We start from the raw sequence: 21,511 nt of genomic DNA on the forward strand, positions 1-21,511 counted from the left end.
TTACGTACAAGACTGATACAGTTGTACAAAAAGGAATAAAAAACCAAGGCCTATAGCTCATTCTGTGTATCGAAGATCTTCTCAATCACTAGCCAGTCCGAGTGATCTACACCGGTAAGAGGCAGGGACGGGTCGTAGAAGCTGGAGTAAATCCCCTCCGCCTCCACCGAAAGATCTAGATCAAAGTCCACTTGCATGTCGAACAGTGCAGTAGTGGCATCCGCGTGCATCCACGTCTCCAGCAGTCGGCTTTCATCCCGGTCGTGTTCCCAACCTCCGGCAGGCTCGGCCGTATACTCCGGAGGAATGCCCGAAGCCGTTGTTTGAGGATTCATTACATTTATTCTCGGGCCGAACGGAGGTAGATTACTCATGCTTGGTGACCCGTTATCTATTTGTTCGGCACGCTGCCCCTCCGACCCGAGCGTATAATTTGGCCAGACGTGCAAACAAGAATGTGTGATGTCTTGTAAACGGCGCTCAGCAGCTAGGTTACCGGCTTTAGCTAGAAATTGGAGGATACCAAATGCTTGGTCTAGGGCTGGGGGCGGTTGATCCTGAGATTTGTCCACGATCCCCATCATGACTAGGACGAACGCAGTGGAGAATGTAGCGTCAAGGTCGAAGAAGCCATATCGCGCTGTGCAATTATCAGTGCACTAGCCCAGGGTGGTGTAGGGCAGAACATACGTATGGTCCGCTGACGCTTCAATACATGAAGAATATCCAGACTTTTTGTTGCTGCTTCATTACAGGTCTCACACAGACAGCTTAGTACGGTTGGGACAGGCTGTGGTGGTTGTTGACTGTTTTGCCTCTGGACTTCCCGGCGGACTCGTTGCAGAAGGACCGGACGAATGCAGAGTATAATGGCCTGCCAGATGGACGATTAGTTTAGACCACACGAGCTGGTCTAAATCAAGCTAACCTGGAATAACATCAGATATAGCGACGCCCCTGTCCGTGTCACTGTATGTAAAGGACGATTAAAGTCAAGTACGAGGGCCGGAGGGAAAGAACGGCCGGTTTCATAGAGATCTTGGAGAATTTTCTGGATTTTATGGACGAGGTCCATTTGAGTGATGGATGCATTTCCATACAAGGCTGATATGCTATTAGATGCTGCAAGTATAAAATATTCAATAAAGGTCAACATACATGACATGATCTCATCCGTGGCACGGGCGATGCGGACATTAATGGCAAGGGCAATAGGAGATTGAAACCCGATGGCTTGTCGAGGTAGTTCTGCGCGTAGCTGTCGCTCGTCTGAGCCAGCAGCTAGTCCAAGGCCGGAGGAAAGGCGTCTAAAGCATCACGCGAATCAGTTATTTGTTGCATATATAGGCAAATAAGCTTACCGATCTAGCATATACACCGTCCACCAAAGCCTCACACGATGAGCAGCCTCTGAAGGCAGGCAGCGTTGTTCACGAGTTGGTTTATCGCAGCCCAAGGCGATAGCTAATCGTAAGGCAAGGCCAATCTGAGCCCGGTTAGCCATTGTGTACGGACTCAACTCACACCATCCATACATATAGATACGCATCATGCTTCCGATCACACCATTGAAGATAGGTAGCTACGAGTGTTAAGATCTCAACAGCTATGACCCCTTCTTCGCCCAGTTGGTGCAATGGAGGCGATCGCCTCATCGCCTCGGCAAAGAGGCTTGCACCTGGTGGTTTGGACGAAGGGTCTTCTACATCCATCAGCTTTGCCATAGCCATGACGAGTAGATATTCAGTGAACCAGGTCGTACGCATCTGACTTTCGCGCATCTCCTCATCTTGGAAAAGCAGCATCATGCTGTCAGAAAAGGTCCGAGGATCGAAGAAATGTTGGCTAACGCCAAGATAGAAGAGAAACCGATCTAATAGATGCTGTGACTCCTCTACAGACGGGATAGTCGGTGCGGCATCATCGCGGATCAATGCCCTCGCCGAAACCCATTGTGTTACAACATCGGTGGAGCCTCTATATCCGGGAAGCCGCGATATGCTTCTTTGGTGATTCTTATCAAGAAGTGACTTGATTTGCGATTCAAATGCGGGCCCCCGAGTCAAATCGGTTGCTGATCTCATCAGCCCAAGTCACAACGGCTAATGAGTCGCCAGCTTACCTGGACTAACCCCAGCATCACTATCTTGATATGGTATAACTTCAGCTGCCGACCCATTGTGAAAGCTGGTGCCAGATATGGAAGAGGGAGCTTGCGGCCCTGTTGGTCCTGAAAGTGAAATGTCATTATATGTCCGTGGCTCTCTAACATAGATGTTCGCGTACCTTGAGAAAGTGCACTAATTTGTTCTTCATACAATCTGATCTTATCTAGCAGATTTTTTACGTGCCTACGTACTGAGACGTCAATAAAAAAGGTGTTGCTATAGAGAACAGCGGACTTACGCTTCGGTATATCTTTTACGACCGACATGGCCAAATACACATTCCCAGTTATGCCTGGCGCAGCTGCGACACGGCTGATCCCCCGAGCACTTCACCTTACGTCGGCGACAGGACTCGCACCTATAGAATGTCAATATGATACTGTATTGTGCTGCATGGATGTGACTTGGGAGGTACATCCGAAGGTGCATAAAAGCTCTTGATGGTACTCACGCATTAGTCGTCCGTGGACTTTGTGCCACCATTTCGACTTGTGTATCGGATAAAAACCCTAGAGTATTAGTATTGGCAATACATATATCTATGGACGACGCATTCCAAAAGAGGTGTCGGGGTTGGAGCCGTTGAGGTTGGCTTAATAAGTAAAGTGGGGTGGGTTCGGAAGATATTCCGGTTTGCCATTAAACCCTAATCAATACCATATAAGAGAAATACACACTGCTAACTCTAACTATTTCTCTAATTCCACAACAACTTGAAGAGCATCTAGAATTTCCGCCTAGATAGCGCCAATATCGGCCTGAAGCAACGACTTACGTGGCCGTCAACTCCATAACCAAACCACTTTGTGCTAGCCGCCTTAACACCACACCTAGCTTTAAAACTGCCCGGTCCGCAACCAACGGTTTGCGTTGAATCTCCTGGGCCTTCTGAAGCTCTCTAGACCGGTAGAGGCACATCACCTCGACATGTAGTAGTTTCGGGAAGACACTCGCGAGGGCAGAGGCAACGCCATTAGAATCCACGACCAATTGTGGCGGATGGTATGGGTTCGTTCTTCATGTGACAGATGGGTGGTCTCGCCGTTGCGTCTGTGAGTGACTCGGCCAACGAAGTCATTTTTGAGAGACCTTTTGACATGTTGAGTGATGCTGTCGTAATCGATACTCTCGTCTTCCTGGAAGTAAGTCACCATCGGAGTGTAAAACCATAGCGAGGTGGTTGTGTGGATGGCATAGGGCAAATAGACTTGGAGAATGAGAAAATCTGAACTGAGGTAGTGCTTCCCTCCTGACCCACTCCTATTAAGTAGTATGCCTTAATGGTTGTTGATTTAACGGGTAGTGCTTTCGGTTCTTTTCGCCGAGATATCGGATATCATCCGACAGCCACTACATTGATAGGGTAGCACGTTGAAAAGAAACGAAGAAGAATAAGGGGCGTTAATGTTCATCTATGACCGTAGCGTAAACATATTCTTCGACCGGCGCCTGACTTCCACCTTGAGAGCAAGGTATTCCTGCTTCGTCCTCCCCACCGCATCCCGATTCTCCACTGCCCGGCGTAGAAGGTAAGAAAGACAATCCCCCAGGGCTCCCCAACTTAGACATTTGTAAACTTCAGGAGACTCTTTTCGTGCCGCCTGGCTGCTGTCATCACGGAGCTGCAACAGTCGACAACTGACCTCATCTGCCATTCCCAGCAATTGTCCATATTGAACCTTAGTGGTCGGTTCCCCGGTGGTACGTCGTTCCTTGTATAATGAGTCAGCTGCCAGAGCACTTTCTTCGTTATGTGTAGCCAGATATAGCTCTGTCGAGGGGAACTGCCTCTCAACACCAAAGGGGCCGTACTGACGGCGCAAAAGTCCAGCTGCAATTGCGTTGTAAGTTTCGTCCGTCTTCGAGTTCGTGTCATTAATCAGATGGCGTGGCTCGGAGTTGATATATGCGCCTCGGACTAGTTTCACTCCCAGAGTGAACCCTTCCCTCTCTGCGACGCCAAGATGTGATAGGGCGGTCCCAGGAGTCGACTTTAGATAGGCTTGATAAGTATTATATACCACAGAGTTGCCGTTCTCATCATATCGGCGCATCAAGTCTATAGCAACTGCGTCAATACCAGCTTGGACTGACTGCTGTTCTGCATCGACAAAGATGCATGCATTGCGCTCAATGGCACGAATGCACACATCTTGCACAGCAAAACTCATCTGTTCTGGCAATGGTTGACAGGAGGAGAGTGCATGCATGACTTGGGGACCTGCCCCAGTGAGTCTGATAGCATGATATTAGTATTCAATCAAATTACTTGAGCGGGAAAGCGACTCACTTCAAGGCCAAAAAGTCATCAGTTCACACCATTTCGACCGTCTCCAGAACGCCCTGTCTCCATGCTTCGATCTCAGAGCTTTTTCTCGTTTCAGTATGCTCCTTTGAGTTCTTTTCAGCTGTTGTGGGATTATTGGCATGTTGCGGTGAAGCGTCGACCACAATTTCTCGAGCATATGTGAGGATGACACCTGTGAAGCCCATGTGCTTGATCCGGCCAATGGTACCGGTAACTTCTGCAGCATTCTCCCCGGCGCAGAAATGGTTGTAAAATGTTTCCTTAAGGATACCTCGTAGTATGGGATTTTTATCCACATCCAGAAGAGACACCCGAGGATGTGCTAGGAGAGAGAGGGTCCTCAACGCTGGTGTCAACAGCCATGGATGGGATGAGATAGCAGCCACCAGAAGGGATCGCCACAACACCATGCTTGGCAGAAGTGAATGCGGTGGCAGATCATTTTTGGGTTTGCTTAGAGTAGATTCAGCTCGGTACAGCCAGCGGGGGTTGAGTTGGTGTCGATATGCATTCACGGCCAAACGACCCGCTCGGAAAGGGCCAATGGGCGTTCTGGCAGCCATGGCAGGGCGAAGTGCTCGAACGACTAGATAGCTGCATAAATAATACTCCGTATTGAGAGAATTTAACAGGGATCGCCGGTTTAAAGACGGCGTCCCTTCCGAGTGGTTCGGATCACATCCGAGGGTGTCGGGGGTTGTCTCCGAAAGGGCGTGTTGCAATGTTGTTGTAGATGCAGGTTGTCAACTTCGCCTCCAACAGACCAAAGAGCTATTAGGTAAGAACGTTATGTAGCCTATCATAGAATTAGTCTTATCTTCCTATTGACCTCGCCAAGGAGACAACACATACCCCGCATCTTTCTGGCTCGATCATGCAAAGGCATCTCGTAGAGTATCAACAAGATATGGCGGATATTGGAACTTGGCTGAAGATGGTATTGGTATTGTTGTACTGATTCGGATTGTTTCCTTCCTTATTCACTACCTTCAAGGTCATATCCAAGTTATCAAAAAGACTTAGAATCACTATAGCGTTGAAACCCACAGCTATGAAAGTGCGGTTATCATGCTAGTTCAGTAAATTCTTCGAGAGCTATTAGGGACGAGAGAATTATAGTCCCATTATCTAACTAGAAGTCAACCCTATACTAGTATAAGAGCCAGAGCTCATTATGCTTCTCGTTGGCACTCACTGGAGGCATATATAGCTAATTACTAAATTCAGTTAGATCGTCTTCATATCCGCTTCTGGTAAGGCCCGATACACTAGAGCGAAATTAGAAAATTCTTGCTGAAAGTCGGTTGATACTAAAGTGGAAAGCGGTACATTGGAGACCTCGCTAGTGAGAACCCCGAACCTCGCAGTCAGAAAAATGGCCCTCTGGTCGAAAGTTATACCCCATCTATCTCTTCGAATATCAAGTACTCCAGATTCATAATGACTCAAAGTAATTAGCTAGCCACAGTTATCCGCTATAACAGATTCAAACCAAAATTGAAAAGCTGTTGGCTCTGATATACTAGCCATACAAAGGATTCAACATTCAACGGACCATCTCAGAAAGTGTTCAGGAATTCTGCCAGGTTAAAATTGAGCGATGCGGTGCCCGCCCGCTTAGTCTCCGGGGAATACAGCGGAGATTCACCGTCTCGGCTCCAACAATCCCAAACTATACATTCTTTTGATCATTCCTAAAAAAAGGGTAGATCCATCCTCCATTCCCAAATATGGCTTCTACATTGAAAGCACGGCGTTTCATTCTCGCTGCTGCAGTGACCTCGATCACCATCGCAGGAACGCTCTACGGCGCCGGTATCAAGACCGAAAAAGAAGTTACTCAGGTATGAATATAAGGCGCTATCTACCATCAATGCTTCCATATTTGTAACAATAAGCTAATAACTTCTTGTTGCATGTATAGTCGGTCCAGAAAACTCGCGAAGCTACGATAGATGAGCGAATTGAGTCTCTTCGGAGCACGCGGCAAAATTTGGCGGCAAAGAAAGAACTTGTTGAACGGCAGATCCGCGACCTGGATGCTCGAATTGAGGAAAGGAAGCAGAAGGGCCTCGATGGATTCAAGAAGGAGCCGCCTCATAATGGTTAATTATATGACGTATATTAACGGAATCAAGTTGGAGGTAGTGTGCCATTGGAAGATCCAATTGCGCTCCACCCTTGCGCAACTTGGTATCGATTCTTTTTACGCAGACGATAGACCGTGATGGGGATTATATGATAATATACATTAGGCTCTATCCCTTCAGAATATCGATCCCTAGCCGCTGGATTGGCTAGGTTGCAACGAGGACGCCCGACCCTCAGTGGTTTCAATGGGCGAGCAGAACTAGTTGGGTTTTGCAACGACAAAAGCACAACAGCTTACTGCGCTCACTCGCTCATTATTCTGTTCTACAACTCATTGATCTTTGCGCATTCACGACTGATATCGGGTCACAGAAGCTCTAAGGTTGCTGTACTGGTTGAGGCAAAACGAGGCGTAAGCATTGGGGGACGATATCACTTAAGGTAAATTGAATAGCCCAAACAACCACGCGGATGCTGTGCATCCCCCAAAAGAATATTCCTGTCCCACAGACTACTCAACCGGGATATCAACCTTCAACAAGTGCCGGACAATTTCATCTCAAGATGTTTGAATCCAAGTCTTATTTTCTATTTCTAGTGTGATTGCGCTAGGGGTATATTCAAATTAGATCGCATGTATAGATAGTGTCTTCCAACACTGAAATGAAAATATCTTCCATGTCACACCGGCAAAAAAGACAAGAAAAGAGCAATAACATGAGGGTTGCCGACTCGAAGAGTCCTGGTCGATCGGTCGCCCCCCATATCAAGTTAAATAGCCAACGGAATCATGATACATCAGTCATCTAGGATCCCACGTGAGAGCGCTGCTAGACTTGCTTCATACCGTGCTGGATTGTGGTCGCTGAACATTCCCGACCCGAATCTCATTTCTCCAAAGACGGACTCAACATCTCGGATAAATTTAAGTTGAACTCTCGTTGCAGGACGACCTAGCCGTGGAGAGCCATCCTCACTCATATCAGATGTGAAAGCATCCCGCTGCAAAACGCGCATTGTCTCGACCACGAATACCTCTCCCGGGGGCATGAGTTTAGGCGCGAGCATTTCTTCTCTAAGCATTTTGAGCGTTTTCCAACCCCAAGCATCTTCACCAATCCCGTCGCCAGCATGTTGAACTATAGGCGGCTCGTTGACGTAGAACTTATTGATGATACTCTGCCGCAAACTATCCCACACACGGCCTTGTACGTGCGACTTGGTTCCTGAAACATCACTCTTAAAGGCTACCGATACCGTATGCATGTCATGCAAAATCCCCAAAGACAGGCTGGGTACCACGTCTTGGCCGTTGACAATGGTTGTGATCAACCCACGCGTTGCTCGGCGAAGAAAGGGGGACATAGCTGCGGGCGGGCCGTATGCATAGACATGTATAGGCCGTCCCGACGGAAGAAAACAAGCTGCATGGCTGTGCTCGCTACCTCCAGTTGGAGTCAAACGCTGTGTGGTGGCTTTATACGAAGTAGTCATAAATGCTGTTCCCGAGCCGTTGCTAGTAGGTTCCGATATCATCGTAGCTAAGAGTGCAGCAACGCCCCCGCCCAATGAGTGACCACATAGCACCACACCGTAATCCGGAAATTCCTCCAAGGCAGCTCTCAGTGTAATCATAACTTTCTCACCTCCCCCCATTAAGAGTCGTTGTGCGGAAGCATGCATGCCCTTGTGGACTTTCCAGCTCTTTCCCTGCCATTCAAGATCATCATAGTCACAGGTCATGTCTGTAAGGATATCTTCGAAGCCCCATGTCCCCCTGAGTGTCAGGACCACGGCCTTTGATTCGTGATCTAAAAACAGGTAATGAACCAGGGGGAAACCGGTCTCCGTCTCTCCAGCAGCATTTGATCCACCTGCAGGATCGACGAAAGATGATAGAAGGATCGTGGAGGCCGGCAGGCCGGTATGGTCTGAGAAATCACTGTGCTCTTGACTATCAGATTCTTGATATGGTAGAGCTTTTGTCGTTCGTGGGACACCCATGACCTTGAGGGCATTCGATCCATAGGATGCCGAAGAAAAACGACAGAAACGCCTAATGTTTCGCACAAAATGCTTTTGAGGGAATATTCCCGGTACAAATCCATCACGGCTTAGGGCCTGTATAGTTTCCACATCATCGTATGCACTATTACGGGACCGATGTGCAAGTATAAGTGACGTCTCTGAGCCTGCCGTCGCCAAGGAATATATGCTGGGGGCAAACGAGTGGGAGCTTTTGTGTACAGTGGAAGAGCTCGGGCGTCTATCGTGGAGGGATACAGACATGTCTGTCTCAGATCGTGTGACCGACATAGAACTACTGCTGCGAACATGTGTTCTCATGCCTGCAGAAGAACTCGGACGTTGGTTTGTAGAATAAGCATCCGTTTGCTCCATGATCGATTCGGTATTCTTCTCATGTATTGCGTAGAACTCAGGCATCGGACTCCTGTCAGGTGGCACTTCCCGTGCGCTAGAGCCACGTAAAGTCGGAGAAGGAACAGATAGCCGAGAGATTTGTAGAGGTGACCTTAGTGAGCCTCTGTTTGCTACAGACGAAGCTCGAGTCTTAGGAGGAAGTGACGCCTTCTCCAGTTTTGCGTCTGCAGTAGATTTTGTAGATGCCCTATGAACTGGTGACTTCCTTTCCGGGGTAGAACCTTTCGCACCCCTGCTGCGTTGCGTGGAGTGAGTATGAGATGCATTAGGCTTTACCATGGTAGACTTCGCAGACAGCCGCTTGCTTGGGTCGCTTCTCTCAACCCCAGCCGGTTTCACTTTCTGCGCAATCCTTGTCAGAGAACCTTTCCCGAATGAACTTTTAGAGGTAGTAGCGACTTCATTCGAGGGCGTCTGAGCTGATTCTGTTCGGTATCTTTTAGAGGTATTCATATCGGTGAGCCGTGTTGGTCCAAGGAGATTCTTATCAGGTTCATCCGCCCCTGGCATATGACCACTACTTCGGTGCCTGCCACCTTCGACATGTGATTCAGTTTGTGCGGTTTGTAGAGACCTGTCCTGGAGTAGATCACGATTGTTATTTTCAACAATTGGTCGAGCGTCAGAAGATGAGTCGGTAATCGCAGTGCCTGGAGGGAAAGTAGGAATCGGGTTGTCATGGTCAGAACTGATCTCATGTACGCCCGGAATATCATCTCCGGCTGATAACCTCACATCTGCGCTTTGGGATTTGTTGAGAGCCGTTCGAAAAACAACAGTGTGCTTAGGCAGTTGGTGAACGCTTGATACTCCACCATTGCCAAGGAATTGATCATTATGGAACCTTTCCTCAATCACCATTGTACCAGGTGGAGCAGCAATTTCTGCACTGTCGTCATCATATATATCCACTGTAATGGTACGCGCAGTGACTAGCTCAGACTTTATCGAGGCACGGCAACCTTGTGGAAGCTGCTTCATAATATACAAATGGATGTCATCGTCGGACATCTGATGATGGCCTCCCGGAGGAAGCGAAAGGGAATGTTTCTCGTCCACATCACCCCTGCTCGCCGGACGCTGCACAGCATCGAAAGCCCCCTCATCATTCCCCGGGGACATGAAAGAAGAACGCCTTGTCTCGTCCTGGAAGTCGCGCCGAGGCCGTTTCGTAAATTGTATCTGCTGCATCCCAACAACATCTGCTCTGACGCCATTGTCTAAGATGACAACGTCCCAAATGGCCTCATCCCCACCGTTAGTACGTATCTGTCTCTCCGTGTTTTTCCTCCCCCAACGTTGGAGCATTGCGAAACCAACTGTGCCAACTAGAAGGTCACCAACGTCGATATTAACATCAGTCATCGTCTCAGCGCTGGGGTTTCTAAACTCTCTTCGGATAAGCGTGATGATAGCAGCAATTGCCCTTGAGGACTCGGTTGAGCCGAGTAATGCATCAAGACTAGACAGAAGAGCCTGAGACATATTTGAGGCAGATGAAAGAGTAGTGGATGAGAAATGGAACGTCGCAGCTGCGAAGAACGATGCAGACGTAACCGACTTGTGCAGAACGGCAAGCTGAACGATAAATTAGCCAATGCAAACACAGATGCTAGATCTTGGACTCACACTTCGCTCGAGTAGAGACTCCGCTTCTGCTTTCCCATGCTCCCCGCTGCTCCTGGTAGCGACATCCCGCCCAGCCCTTGTCAAAACGCCTTCAATTACCGCTCTACTGAGCTCCAACCCGGTCAGGGTAGTCGCTCTGGCCCCATTGATGGCTACTCCCCCGAAGAAAGTCCCTACTCGAAGGGAGAGCGAGGTGGACTGGGTAACAAAAGAAATCATCGAAGCAACCGGACGTGGAAGTAGAGTGGCGCCCGACGTTGCGGGTACATGGCTTGCGCCGTCACCATGGATCACTTCCAGCTCGGTCTGGGCATCATCTCGCCTCAACGTTGGCATAAAGCCGAATAATCCAGGCATCACAAATCATTAAACTGATCGCTGGAACCTTTCTTTTTACTGGGTTAAAAGGGTGTTTAGAATCCATGAGCGAACGCTTCTAGAAAGAAGGGGGGTGGGGATGGGGAGTAGGAAACAGAAACCCGAAGACCAGGGGATAAGACAAATAGGATAGGATAGATAGGGTTTCGTGTTCGTTGCCAAATCAGAGAGTCAGATGTTGCGTCAGTGACCGGGTTCCTGGCAGTGAAAGTGAAGTGTAGATCGGCAAGGTACAAGTACAAGTCATACTTGAATCAGTCCAGGTCAGGGGGAAAAGAAATAATGTTGAGAGCTGAAAGTCGACTGGCATGTGATCACCCCCCCAACAAAGTAAAGGATGACCCGGTTATCGGTTATCAGGCCTATGGAATGTCATCATACCTCACTATACTACTTGACTTTATTTATTTTCCTGTTTTTTCTTTTTCTTTGCTTTCCTTTTTTTTTTTTACAATTTGTTTATTGGCCTCACTATTCCATTTCCTCTGGCCGATCACCTTGGCCGAGGCAAAACAGGGTTCTCTTAAGGTCAGTAATCATCGAATCATTTCCACTATCTCGAAAATCAGATTATTAGCTCTACTAATAGTCACTCTCCAGTAAGAGATAGACACGTTCTCCTCGGTGTCCTTTGATATTTCGGAGAGCTGAACCCTTCTGTACCCAGTCGAGAGAAAATGACAAACAAAACGTTTGACTGGAGCTTATATATAACTCCGACGTTGAGTGAGTCTGCTCTGTCGTTGGTCTGCACTTTTATACCCATCATGCCGCACCAAAAAAAAAAAGACCGCAGAAAGGAGTGAAAGCTAGTTCGTCAAGCGGTCAAAAATTAAGCCGCGGCCCGTCTCCCAAAGTAAACACGGCTTGGTTTCCCGGATTGATTCAACCGGAAACGCTATTTGCTTGAACGTGGCGAGTTCTTCCTAATGCAGGGAGGTACTCATGATCTCGAAGCTTGCTGTTCTTGCTCGTCTCCTTCTCACGATCAGCAAAAAATCAAGAGGCGAACCGAATATTCCAGAGTACTATATGTCTCTGAATGGATGCTGGCTAGCTGATAGTTCGCCGTTAGTTGAGGTTGTGTCGCTCACTTTTGGGCCTTCGACGCTACCACAAATCGGAAAGCGGATGGAACTTATTGCACGATTAACACTGGACACCTTGACCAGATTCAATCATTGATAGAAAGATCTTCACAGATTGTAGATGATTCGCTGGGCTGGATTGTGTGGAACCATTTTCAACCTTACAGGTGTGAGTATCTCAATCACTGAGTTTTGTCCTCGAAATGCCATGCTTTCTCCCACCCCGCTCGTCCCTCTATGGTTATGGATTCCTTATGTAAAATGTCTTTTTATAACGATCCAGTCTCCTAGTAAACTTCGTCATAATCACCAGGAGGTACAGTGCCATTCCAGCCTGTATCTACTCCAACCTCATTGATTACCCTGTGCGCTTTCCTCTCGATATCCCAATCCCAATTAGCGCACCCCTCTCCGTTTATCTAAATTGCGTTCTGAGTACTTAAAGGGGCATGGTATGCTGGGGTTGGTGTTATCGTCTTCACTAACCACGTATCTCCATACAACCTCTTTTGCGACACTGGCAAGAAGCTTTGGTCATGCGGCTTTCCGTAGTCAATCATCGACCTAATCAGACAAAATAGCTCGGACTGTAAGCTTCTCGGTACTTTAATACTCGAAGCAGGCCTCTAGCTTCTTTCAAAATTTGTGTCTCGGTAGTAAATCTGAAGTGACGGTGCAAGAAATAACCCCTTAGCGGCTCTTCTGTCTTGAACATTGAGCTTTTCGAAGTTTTGCGGAAGCTTTGGGCTGAACGAATTGTTCCGGCTTTAGACCATCTTACAGTATGAGAGATGGATGATGGGGATACTGTGATAGTGCTGAGTTAAAGAGTAATTCGAGGTAGGGGTCCATTTCAGGTCGTAGTGTTTTCGGCCAGGCTCAGCGCGGCTTTTGGTTCGGTTATCATCCCAGTCATTATCACTGACCTAAAGCTCTCTAACATGTATTAATACAACGCCTTTAGGTATGCCATCGTGCAGCTATCAGCTGAGTAGATGGTCTGAACACCGCCCTGGTTTTCTCTGAACTGAACGTCACTAGCCAAAAAAAAGATAAAACAAGGAGAGAGCAGGTTATGGATAATAAAGTAATTAGAAGGTTGTGCTGGATCAACCTGTGACTGGGCTTGAGCATGCAGCAGACACAGGTGTCGCGCCTCTGAGAGCCTGACTTTTCTGTCTGTAGATAGATGGATTTGCATTCTTTGACTCTTGAAATATAAGTCTTGGCTAGGGATAGTGTCTGGGCTACTATTGCTGCTGAACCTATAATCTCTGTAGAGAGAGAGAAAGGAGTTATTTTCTTTTGGGACCTGATCGCCCTGTTTTACAGTGTTTAGACAGAGAGTATGTAAGAGATTTGTGAGATTCCAAGGCATATACAAATACGTCTCCTTGCATTTCAACGGTAAATGGGATGCAGTCATGATAGCGGTTTACATGCGTGATTTGGGATTTATGTCCCATGAAAGGACCCGAGTCGTTCAGCCTCGTCCTAGCAACCCAGCCCGTTCTTGGGGCGGATTGGAGGGAGCTTTATTTATTCCGACATCGCCATCTCACTTTGCCGAGTGAGGAACATGATAACCTACCCAGTTATGGACAATTCCATGTCACAAGATGATTTTCGGCTTTTCGACCGAGATCTCATCTCATGGGTACGAGCTTCCCTTCACCTATAATATAACCGGATATGCTGATTGGTTACTGATAAAAGTTCCATCGGAGTGGCCCCAGGTCTAGAAATTGAGGGTCGAGAAGCATCTCAAGGTGGTGAAACAATCTTGTATTTTCCAATAATCCCGCCTTGGGCTTTGTAGTACGCCACCATACAATAGCCTGAGCTTGCTGTCACAGCCTTTCTCCAATAATGACTGGAACTCAGCTACTTGCATAAGGCGCGCCGGATCTCCTCTACTTGAGTCACAAAGGGCATCATGCCCTGTATTGTTTGTCCAATTGTCGGGACACTGCAATTATCCCTCCATCAATGAGCTGGAAAGGCTCAGAGTGTCTCAAGCTGGCTAGTCTGGCCTATATAAATAGAGGGAACACATGCTCCCTGGCTACCACAGTCTGATCGCTTACAACTCAGGCTGAAAACCCCTTGACTTGGCTGATTTGTCATTATTCATTGATATCCAGGTACTTAATTGGTAATCTCATTACTTTCTAAATAGTGGTAGCGAATCTTCATTCCTTCCTGTACTTATGTCTGCTGATAATAGACAGAGCTATGATTATATCAACTATTGACACCTCTAGTAATTTATAGAAAGATAAAGGGCCAGCACGTAAGGAGTTCAGTATTAGCAGGTAAGATTAGGTCTATTTCAACTTGTTCCCATCGAGAGCTGCGGCGTAAACTAGTAATATTTACTTTCAGAGAAATATATAATTCTTCTTAGGTTACTCTCAGACCAGGATTCCAACCACATATAGTGTAAGTATTATTAATAGTCTGATTTCGTACTTACACTTAAGATACGTCTATAGTATAAAGTGAATTGTAAGAGCCTACACTCTTCTGCTACTTACAAAGACATGGATTCCAAAGGTCATGATTATTAATGCTTACTCTCTTGATCCATCCTGAGCCTTATACTTAGCTGCGTATATATCAGGCCGAATCGCTATTTGATCTGTGACACCTGAGAACTAGATATATACCATGTGTCACGGGTAAACCTTAAGCTTACGGCCAAGATGACAAGTTGGGATGCTATATATACCGCGCCTGGGAAATCAATTCTGATTAGAGTTGATTATAGTGGATCTTTTTACCTAGTGAAAAGATCTAGTTAACTAACGTATTGAATTACTAAGCCCAGGAGTAATCCTTTAACTACGCCATGTGCTACAATAGAATCTAGAGTTAGATAACCATACATGTTCTCATGTTATAAGAGTTAATTCAGAATGATTTATACAATCACTGTTAGCTTTCTTTTCCAGAATAATGATCTATATGCGTTAAATTACCAATTATATAGCATAGTTATCAAGGACCTTAATTTGGGGCCAGAAGCTATTTAGTGAGGGAATCTATACTAGTAAAATTCTCTATGGGATACACATCGTTTACTGCTTGTGACGTAGACCTTAATCATAAATTGGAGGCTTTATGATATTCCATACGCTCAATTAATTGAAAGAGTGGTGGGCTTAGCTCTATGAGTTTTAAGCTGCTGTTTGAAATGTAGTCAGCTTGGCGGGCAGCTTAGCTGAGTGATTATGGATTACTCCAGAATCGATCCCGAATCGCTCCACGTACTGGCCCAATGCTCAGGGAGCGCTCAGCACACGCACTTCAGTCTTGCCCCACGCTCCGGGATTAATCACTAAGCAAAAAGCGGCCCTGAGCTAGTCCCGTTCCGGAACGGGAAAGCCGCAAAGTTTCCGCAGGAAAACAATACAGTAGTAAATTAGTGACTATATTCTCAGTTTAGATATTAGTAGCCATAGAAAGCGTTAGCTTGGTAATGATTTCATTACTCTAACTCACACTGCCAACCAATATAGTTTGCCAAAATAGTAGATAGCTCTACCATAGATTGCAAAAGTTACTTTAACGTCATAATAAGTATAGTGACTATTTAGAGCTGAAGCTATAGTTTATGTAATTATTTCAAGAGAATCCTCCAAAGAAGCCGAAGCAGAGTATCTCCAGGGTCCTCGGAGATTTACTATACGTATTGCGCGCAAGGAATGTTGTAATTAATCTATATCAACCATCATGCCAATTTCTATTCAGTATCTTCTACCAAAAAAATACATCAAAAGAACGATTCAATGAAACCACACTTCCCCCACCCCCAATTGCAATATCAACCTTATCCCGACCTCAACCAGCAGCCAGTAAAGTCTAAGCAGAAGGGACCACGGTGACGTTGCCATCATAGTGACATTTCTTCGACACCACGGACCCAACCGCCGTGACACATTTCCACTTGGTGCCTGGGGCGCTGCCATTTCCATTGTCATTGATGCTGACCGAGAAACTCTCGGGGCCCTTAACCCGCTCCAGCTGCATGGTGAAGACTGAGATATCATTCACGCCGCCCGGGAAATGGATGAAGTAGGCACCGTCACTGGTGCGAGAGTCTGTCAGGGGGGTTCCGGGACGATCCCTGGCCATGCCTGTTAGTTTGATCGTTGGTCGGAGAGGGGAGGGAAGCATACCAGCTCACGTTAGCGCCGGTCTCCTCGTCGTAGTTGGGGTCGTCGAGGATGAAGCTGACGAATCCCGACTTGTCGGTCTGAGAGGCATAAAGACCGCTGATGGTGACAGCTTTCTCGGCTCGCTTGGTAGGCACAGCTAGAGCAGTGCCGGTAGCCAGGAGGATGGTGCAGATGGTGGTGGCCTTCATTTTGTTTGTTGGTTGATATTGTCAAGTGAAGAGGAGGTGGAATATCTGGGTTGAGGGATTGGAAGTTTGAGCTGAATTGTTGATGACTATGAAGGTACTCAACAGGAGATCCAGCGGGCTTTTATATCTTGATGTCTCCATATTATAATCCTTAAGATAGTAGTGGAACACAGGTCGTGAGATGGAGACAAGCTGAATGCGGTGCACAGCCCACTGGTGTCTCAGTATAGAGTCTACCAATTCAAAGCTCTCCAAGCGTGATGCTTTCTTAGGCCTCCCAAATATCAAAATCGAAAATCTATGACCGATCCAATCTATGGAACTACCGCTGGCCGATCGGCTGCTGATCCCACCGCATAGAGTAACCCTAATGCAGTACTGCCTAAGATAAGCCAATGCGAAGCTTTGTCAATGCGTCATTCAGGCGTCCCACCTGAAGTCAAGACAGAAATAAGCATTCTTAATTTAGCAACGAACCATAGGCTGTACTTCGTAGGGATTGATGGTATGTCTGAATTGACAATATAATATTACGAGAGAGAATCAGATGTCCGACTCGGGATTTGAGATTTGAAATACTTCGGATGCTGTAATGACCCTAAATATAGACCCTGAAGGCCGGAATGACATGATTCACCAGGTCTGCATACTCTGTGGTGGCCTCTTGCTCAGATTTTGCTTGTCAGTGGACGGGGTTAGCGCTGAGCTTGTTATAGTAGACAAAGATTCCCTCTACCTGCATATGAAAGTGAAGCCTTGGGATGGCTAGTGAACAAAACATTGCAACTCGAATTTAGATTTGGTTAAGAAAATTGTCAAGCATCCCAAAGAAGGGGAAATTAGCCGCATGAATATTTGGAGCGAGAGAACATGTACTCTTCCATCCATCGTGTCGTCTATGTCGACGCATGTGAGATTGTGGCTCTTTCGCGCTGTTGTCGGTAAAAATAAAATATGCTAAGGATACAACTTGAGTATTGCACCATACTTGTGAATCACCATGGTCATAGAACTAGAAGCGCTGCAACCAAGCCTTGGGGACTTGCAAGCCTTCTTCAATAATAATGCAAGTAATGAATTTTCTCTTAGGTATATCTTCTCTTCAGTCGTGTTATCTCAGCGTGCAAATTAAACATCAACTTGCGGAAGAAGCTTTACCGGACCAATAGGAATCGAATAAGTGAGTACTTGTGGCCAATGAGCGAAAAAGAACATGCAAAAATAAGCCAAGGACAGCGTGGGTTCAGACAGTGGATTGAATTTCCCTACTGTCGCAGGTGTCTGACAATCTCCTGGAGGCCTTGAACCAGCAAGCAAGTAGTTCTCAATTACCGCAGGCGGTAGACTGTCGAACGGCGGAACTGCGAGAAACCCAGGACCAGCATCTTTTAACTCTCGAGGACAGGAATGGCCGAGAGCAAAAGGGAACGATCCTGGATTGGAAGTAACTATATGCACCGATTTCTACATACCAGAGGCCGACCATGCCTACTTACTACTCATCCAGCGAAAGAATGATAGCTGCCAAAATGGTAGCCAGTTGCTTCATGTGGTCCTTGTGATTAACCAGCCATGGGCCCCATTTTTGTATACTTAAGAAGGGTTCGCCGGCAACGTTCCCATTCTCAAGGTAGTCATAGTATTCCACGTCGGCCCGGGCAAAAGATAGGAATATCTGGTTTGCATCTTGTGATATGAGAAGTCGACTTCATACCTCAGAAATTGTCATTAGCATATAGAAATTGGATGCGACTTACTGTCCATTCAAAAGCTTTTCCATCCCCCCTGCAGAATGCTTTAACCACCCCACAATCTCTGCGGCCTCCTGCGTCGTGATATTTACATCGGTAGACGCATTGATAGCGTCCCATCCTCTTGACCTCCAGGAGGGCCCGAAGGATTCTACCGAGACTTGTCCATAATGCTCCATCGAGCTGTGCCTCGTAGCAGGCTGACTGGAAGATTGCTTTCAGTGCAACGTGCTTCATGGTCCATTCCACCTTCCGCGGCTTAATCAAACTTGTGATCGCTTCCAGAAATAGTATGAGTCCAGTGTTGACAATATTCTCATCATCCACTTCGTATGCGATGTCCGGTGCTGAGGGCTGTGCACGGTGTTCTATCCGACCTGCGTCAGCACACAGCGTAATATTACACTTTTGACCATTAACTAACCTTGATTGTGGCCTGCATGGGTGCCAAATAACTCAGCGATCCGTTTACGTTTCGACAGGCGGGTAGTTGGGGGCGTGAGAGGTACGGCATTCGCCTTGGGCTGTAGGCATTTCTGTTGAAACTGTAAGGTAGGAAAAAATGCCCCGGGCCAGCCTTCATCTTCTTCAGATAGACTTTCGGCCTGGTTCGCGGTGCCAACGAGATTGAGGTAATTCGTAAACTCGGTGGAGGCATTAACTCTTATCTCGGCTTCAGTCCACGATCCATCCAGCCCATACTGTTCTTTTTCTATGTTGAATTCACTTGGTAAACGGCAACGTGCATAAAGTATCCGCAACAGAAGGAACTGCCTCTTACCGATCTTACTACCAGATCGTAGTGGAAGGAAGTTCTGTATAGTCTTATCTTTCAACTTAGCCTTCTTGATAAGGGCCCACCATTGAGATTTGTTTATAGGAAGCCAAAAGCTTCCTGTAATAGACTCATTGTCTTCGTCGCGTTTTTTCCTATCAGACATGGTAAATAGGAGTACTAGAGACTGGATTTCAACGGAGAAAGAGAAAGAAGGGGGACTCAGACGTTAGGTGCTCCTGCTTTTGTGTCGTGATAGATAAAGTCAAAACGCACGGGGAGAGAGGCAAGGAAGAGGAGAGAGAAAAAGAAGATGTGTTTGTGCTTTTCAGACATTCACTGAATGTTGTGTGTATCCTTCTACCATCCCCATGTTTGCATCACACACAAAATAAAATGCTATGGCTTGGATATGCAACAGAAGAGATGGAAATGAAATACAACATCGTGGAGCTGTCGGCGAGCCCGGTGCTACAGTGCCATCAAGTGCTCTTAGAGGTTTTTCGGGTGCTTAAAAATTGGTAACATTGATTCCTGAGGAGGTTATTTGATATGGTAGACCTCTAGGGAATCTAAGACGACGAGTTTCCCAGGCTGATATGATAAAACCTCTGAGAAAAGAAATGACTGAGGAATATAACATGACTCACTGTGGCTTCTACGTTCAGGGCAATTATTTATATTCGGTTCCTCTTTTGCTTCCTTGTACCGAAATACCTCGGTGATTATAAAATACTTTCAAGAAGCCAGTGTTTGTGTCGGAATTTAGATACCCTGTATTTAACGAGGTTAATAGGAAACTGTCGAGCTAGCTGTTCGATATACCGTGCAGTATCTACTATATCTTCTTTATATCAGAGATTCTTAGGTCGTGGGCTGATATATGGAAGATTGGCGACTACGCGCAACAGTTTAGTCTCTAGGTAGTGAATTGCATCATACAAGAACAGTTCTTTAGGAAAAGCTTCTTCGACTTAAATGATTTTGTTAATAGAAGATTGGGGAGTTGAGCAATTGGCCCAGATGGCAATATGAGTATGGTGTTGTGATACAAACGATGCCACTGTTTGTAATGTTCTTCGTTATTTCATATATAGGTTTTATTTTAGGCCAGATCGAATAAACGGAAGAAACACTGCAATATTACTCTTACTACTGATAACTTGAAAACCACCACCCACGATTCGATTATCATGCCACAGTCAGAACGCGGGGCTGTTATGCTACCATCCTAATCTGACCTATCCAACCAATCTTTTCGTATTGCCGGATGGCTCGACAACGCTGGCTGCATATCGTGTAAACAGAGCAAGGGAATCCTCGTCTTCAGCGAGGAAACGATACAATTTCGACATATGGACTACAAGTCTCTGACCCTGACCATTGAAATGAGCCAAGATAATTCTTCCATGCCGCTCACCAATAAACGAAAACATCATTACCTATAAAGAGAAACTGTCAGAGAGATAATATTAGGCACAACGTATAAGTTAGAGCTAGACATACAGGGATTACTAGATGCTTCCTAAACTTCTCCCGATTCATGAGAGTACACATCGTGCCAACAATTATGAGGAGTTCCTCTCGTAGCAGCTGGCCAGGGCTTCCAATGATACCGTGATACTGGCAGATTTTGATATGCGGATCTTCGTCATACCAAGGACGCCAGTGGTATACGGCTCTCCAGTGCTCATTGTATAAGGAAAACGTAGGAAGATACTGATTTTCAACAGACCAAGCCCTAGAAGACATATAGCCAGAGCATTAGGTAGACGTTAAGCAAAGAGAATGAATAGAAAAGAAAGGACATTATTGTTCGTAATTGGGATGAGCACTTACTCACTGCCTCGCCATTCTATGACATCGTTCAGCGTTTTCTTGGGATACTCAGTTCCTAGCCTGGGCGCCATTTCAAGTTCCCACGCCAGAGTGTAGCAGATTGATGCTTCCCATTCCCAAAGAGTGTATTCCCCCGTGCTATACCAATCACCTCCTTCATCTAGAGTGGAGTATTTCAACTTCTGGCGATCACAGACCTCACTCGACTCCGGGTCTTTTGGATAACTGGCTAGTTGAGCTACTGTCAACGGCCGGAAGAAAGTGGTAGAGGCATGCTCTTCTGGACTGAAGATCTGGAGGTCCACTGGTAAGGTGGCAAGAGTGCTATCTGGAATGACTGCCATAGGAAGGGGATTGAGGGAGTTATAGAGTGCGTGAAGGGCTATTACATTCTGCTCTCGTTGTTTATCTGTCTTGTCCTTGAGAGTCAGGTCGGAAAGGGCCTGTTTCAGGTGTCGTAGAGTATTTGACATGGTGGCGTCAAATATGAGGGACAAAAAGAGCTGAGGTTGTAGGGATGACTTGAGCGATGTAGGAGGGGTACAGATTGTGGGAAGTCAGTATGAGACAATTGCCATATCACCGTCCATGATTAGTAAGGTACCACACATGTTGTCACATTCACACATTCTATAACTGACCCCTACACAATGTTCCGGGGTCGCGTGGTAGT

General features: G+C 46.5%; 7 protein-coding genes across 7 annotated transcripts; 1 reads left to right on the plus strand and 6 right to left on the minus strand.

Annotated features, from left to right (window-relative positions):
• Positions 1 to 50: 50 nt before the first annotated feature.
• Positions 51 to 2,651, minus strand: BDW43DRAFT_301350 (Zn(II)2Cys6 transcription factor; the record flags this gene model as incomplete). Its single annotated transcript, XM_032045027.1, has 10 exons — positions 51 to 640; positions 691 to 874; positions 929 to 1,104; positions 1,159 to 1,307; positions 1,362 to 1,486; positions 1,536 to 2,074; positions 2,123 to 2,230; positions 2,287 to 2,351; positions 2,407 to 2,526; positions 2,620 to 2,651. The coding sequence occupies 10 exons, from the start codon at positions 2,649 to 2,651 to the stop codon at positions 51 to 53; spliced, it is 2,088 nt and encodes a 695-aa protein (XP_031898753.1).
• Positions 2,652 to 3,580: 929 nt separating this feature from the next.
• BDW43DRAFT_312540 (FAD-linked oxidoreductase-like protein) lies at positions 3,581 to 5,039 on the minus strand (the record flags this gene model as incomplete). The annotated part of the gene is made up of 2 exons (XM_032047385.1): positions 3,581 to 4,403; positions 4,486 to 5,039. The coding sequence occupies 2 exons, from the start codon at positions 5,037 to 5,039 to the stop codon at positions 3,581 to 3,583; spliced, it is 1,377 nt and encodes a 458-aa protein (XP_031898754.1).
• A 1,013-nt stretch (positions 5,040 to 6,052) lies between these two features.
• On the plus strand, positions 6,053 to 6,971 carry BDW43DRAFT_130050 (uncharacterized protein). Its single transcript, XM_032038174.1, has 2 exons — positions 6,053 to 6,320; positions 6,401 to 6,971. The coding sequence occupies exons 1-2, from the start codon at positions 6,207 to 6,209 to the stop codon at positions 6,584 to 6,586; spliced, it is 300 nt and encodes a 99-aa protein (XP_031898755.1). The 5' UTR covers positions 6,053 to 6,206; the 3' UTR covers positions 6,587 to 6,971.
• A 63-nt stretch (positions 6,972 to 7,034) lies between these two features.
• BDW43DRAFT_130046 (lipase family protein) lies at positions 7,035 to 11,253 on the minus strand. The gene is made up of 2 exons (XM_032038173.1): positions 10,639 to 11,253; positions 7,035 to 10,587 (listed from the first exon to the last, which is right to left on the minus strand). Exons 1-2 carry the CDS (start codon positions 10,993 to 10,995, stop codon positions 7,366 to 7,368), a joined length of 3,579 nt encoding a protein of 1,192 aa, XP_031898756.1. The 5' UTR covers positions 10,996 to 11,253; the 3' UTR covers positions 7,035 to 7,365.
• A 4,715-nt stretch (positions 11,254 to 15,968) lies between these two features.
• Positions 15,969 to 16,508, minus strand: BDW43DRAFT_320561 (uncharacterized protein; the record flags this gene model as incomplete). Its single annotated transcript, XM_032049098.1, has 2 exons — positions 16,286 to 16,508; positions 15,969 to 16,233 (listed from the first exon to the last, which is right to left on the minus strand). The coding sequence occupies exons 1-2, from the start codon at positions 16,471 to 16,473 to the stop codon at positions 15,969 to 15,971; spliced, it is 453 nt and encodes a 150-aa protein (XP_031898757.1). The 5' UTR covers positions 16,474 to 16,508.
• A 1,460-nt stretch (positions 16,509 to 17,968) lies between these two features.
• Positions 17,969 to 19,165, minus strand: BDW43DRAFT_312544 (uncharacterized protein; the record flags this gene model as incomplete). Its single annotated transcript, XM_032047386.1, has 4 exons — positions 17,969 to 18,179; positions 18,231 to 18,298; positions 18,354 to 18,592; positions 18,649 to 19,165. 4 exons carry the CDS (start codon positions 19,163 to 19,165, stop codon positions 17,969 to 17,971), a joined length of 1,035 nt encoding a protein of 344 aa, XP_031898758.1.
• Positions 19,166 to 20,164: 999 nt separating this feature from the next.
• BDW43DRAFT_320563 (uncharacterized protein) lies at positions 20,165 to 20,751 on the minus strand (the record flags this gene model as incomplete). The annotated part of the gene is made up of 2 exons (XM_032049099.1): positions 20,165 to 20,441; positions 20,506 to 20,751. The coding sequence occupies 2 exons, from the start codon at positions 20,749 to 20,751 to the stop codon at positions 20,241 to 20,243; spliced, it is 447 nt and encodes a 148-aa protein (XP_031898759.1). The 3' UTR covers positions 20,165 to 20,240.
• Positions 20,752 to 21,511: the final 760 nt, after the last annotated feature.

This window comes from Aspergillus alliaceus, assembly GCF_009176365.1.
Source record: "Aspergillus alliaceus strain CBS 536.65 unplaced genomic scaffold BDW43scaffold_31, whole genome shotgun sequence".
In the NCBI taxonomy this organism is placed as follows: Eukaryota; Fungi; Ascomycota; class Eurotiomycetes; order Eurotiales; family Aspergillaceae; genus Aspergillus; species Aspergillus alliaceus.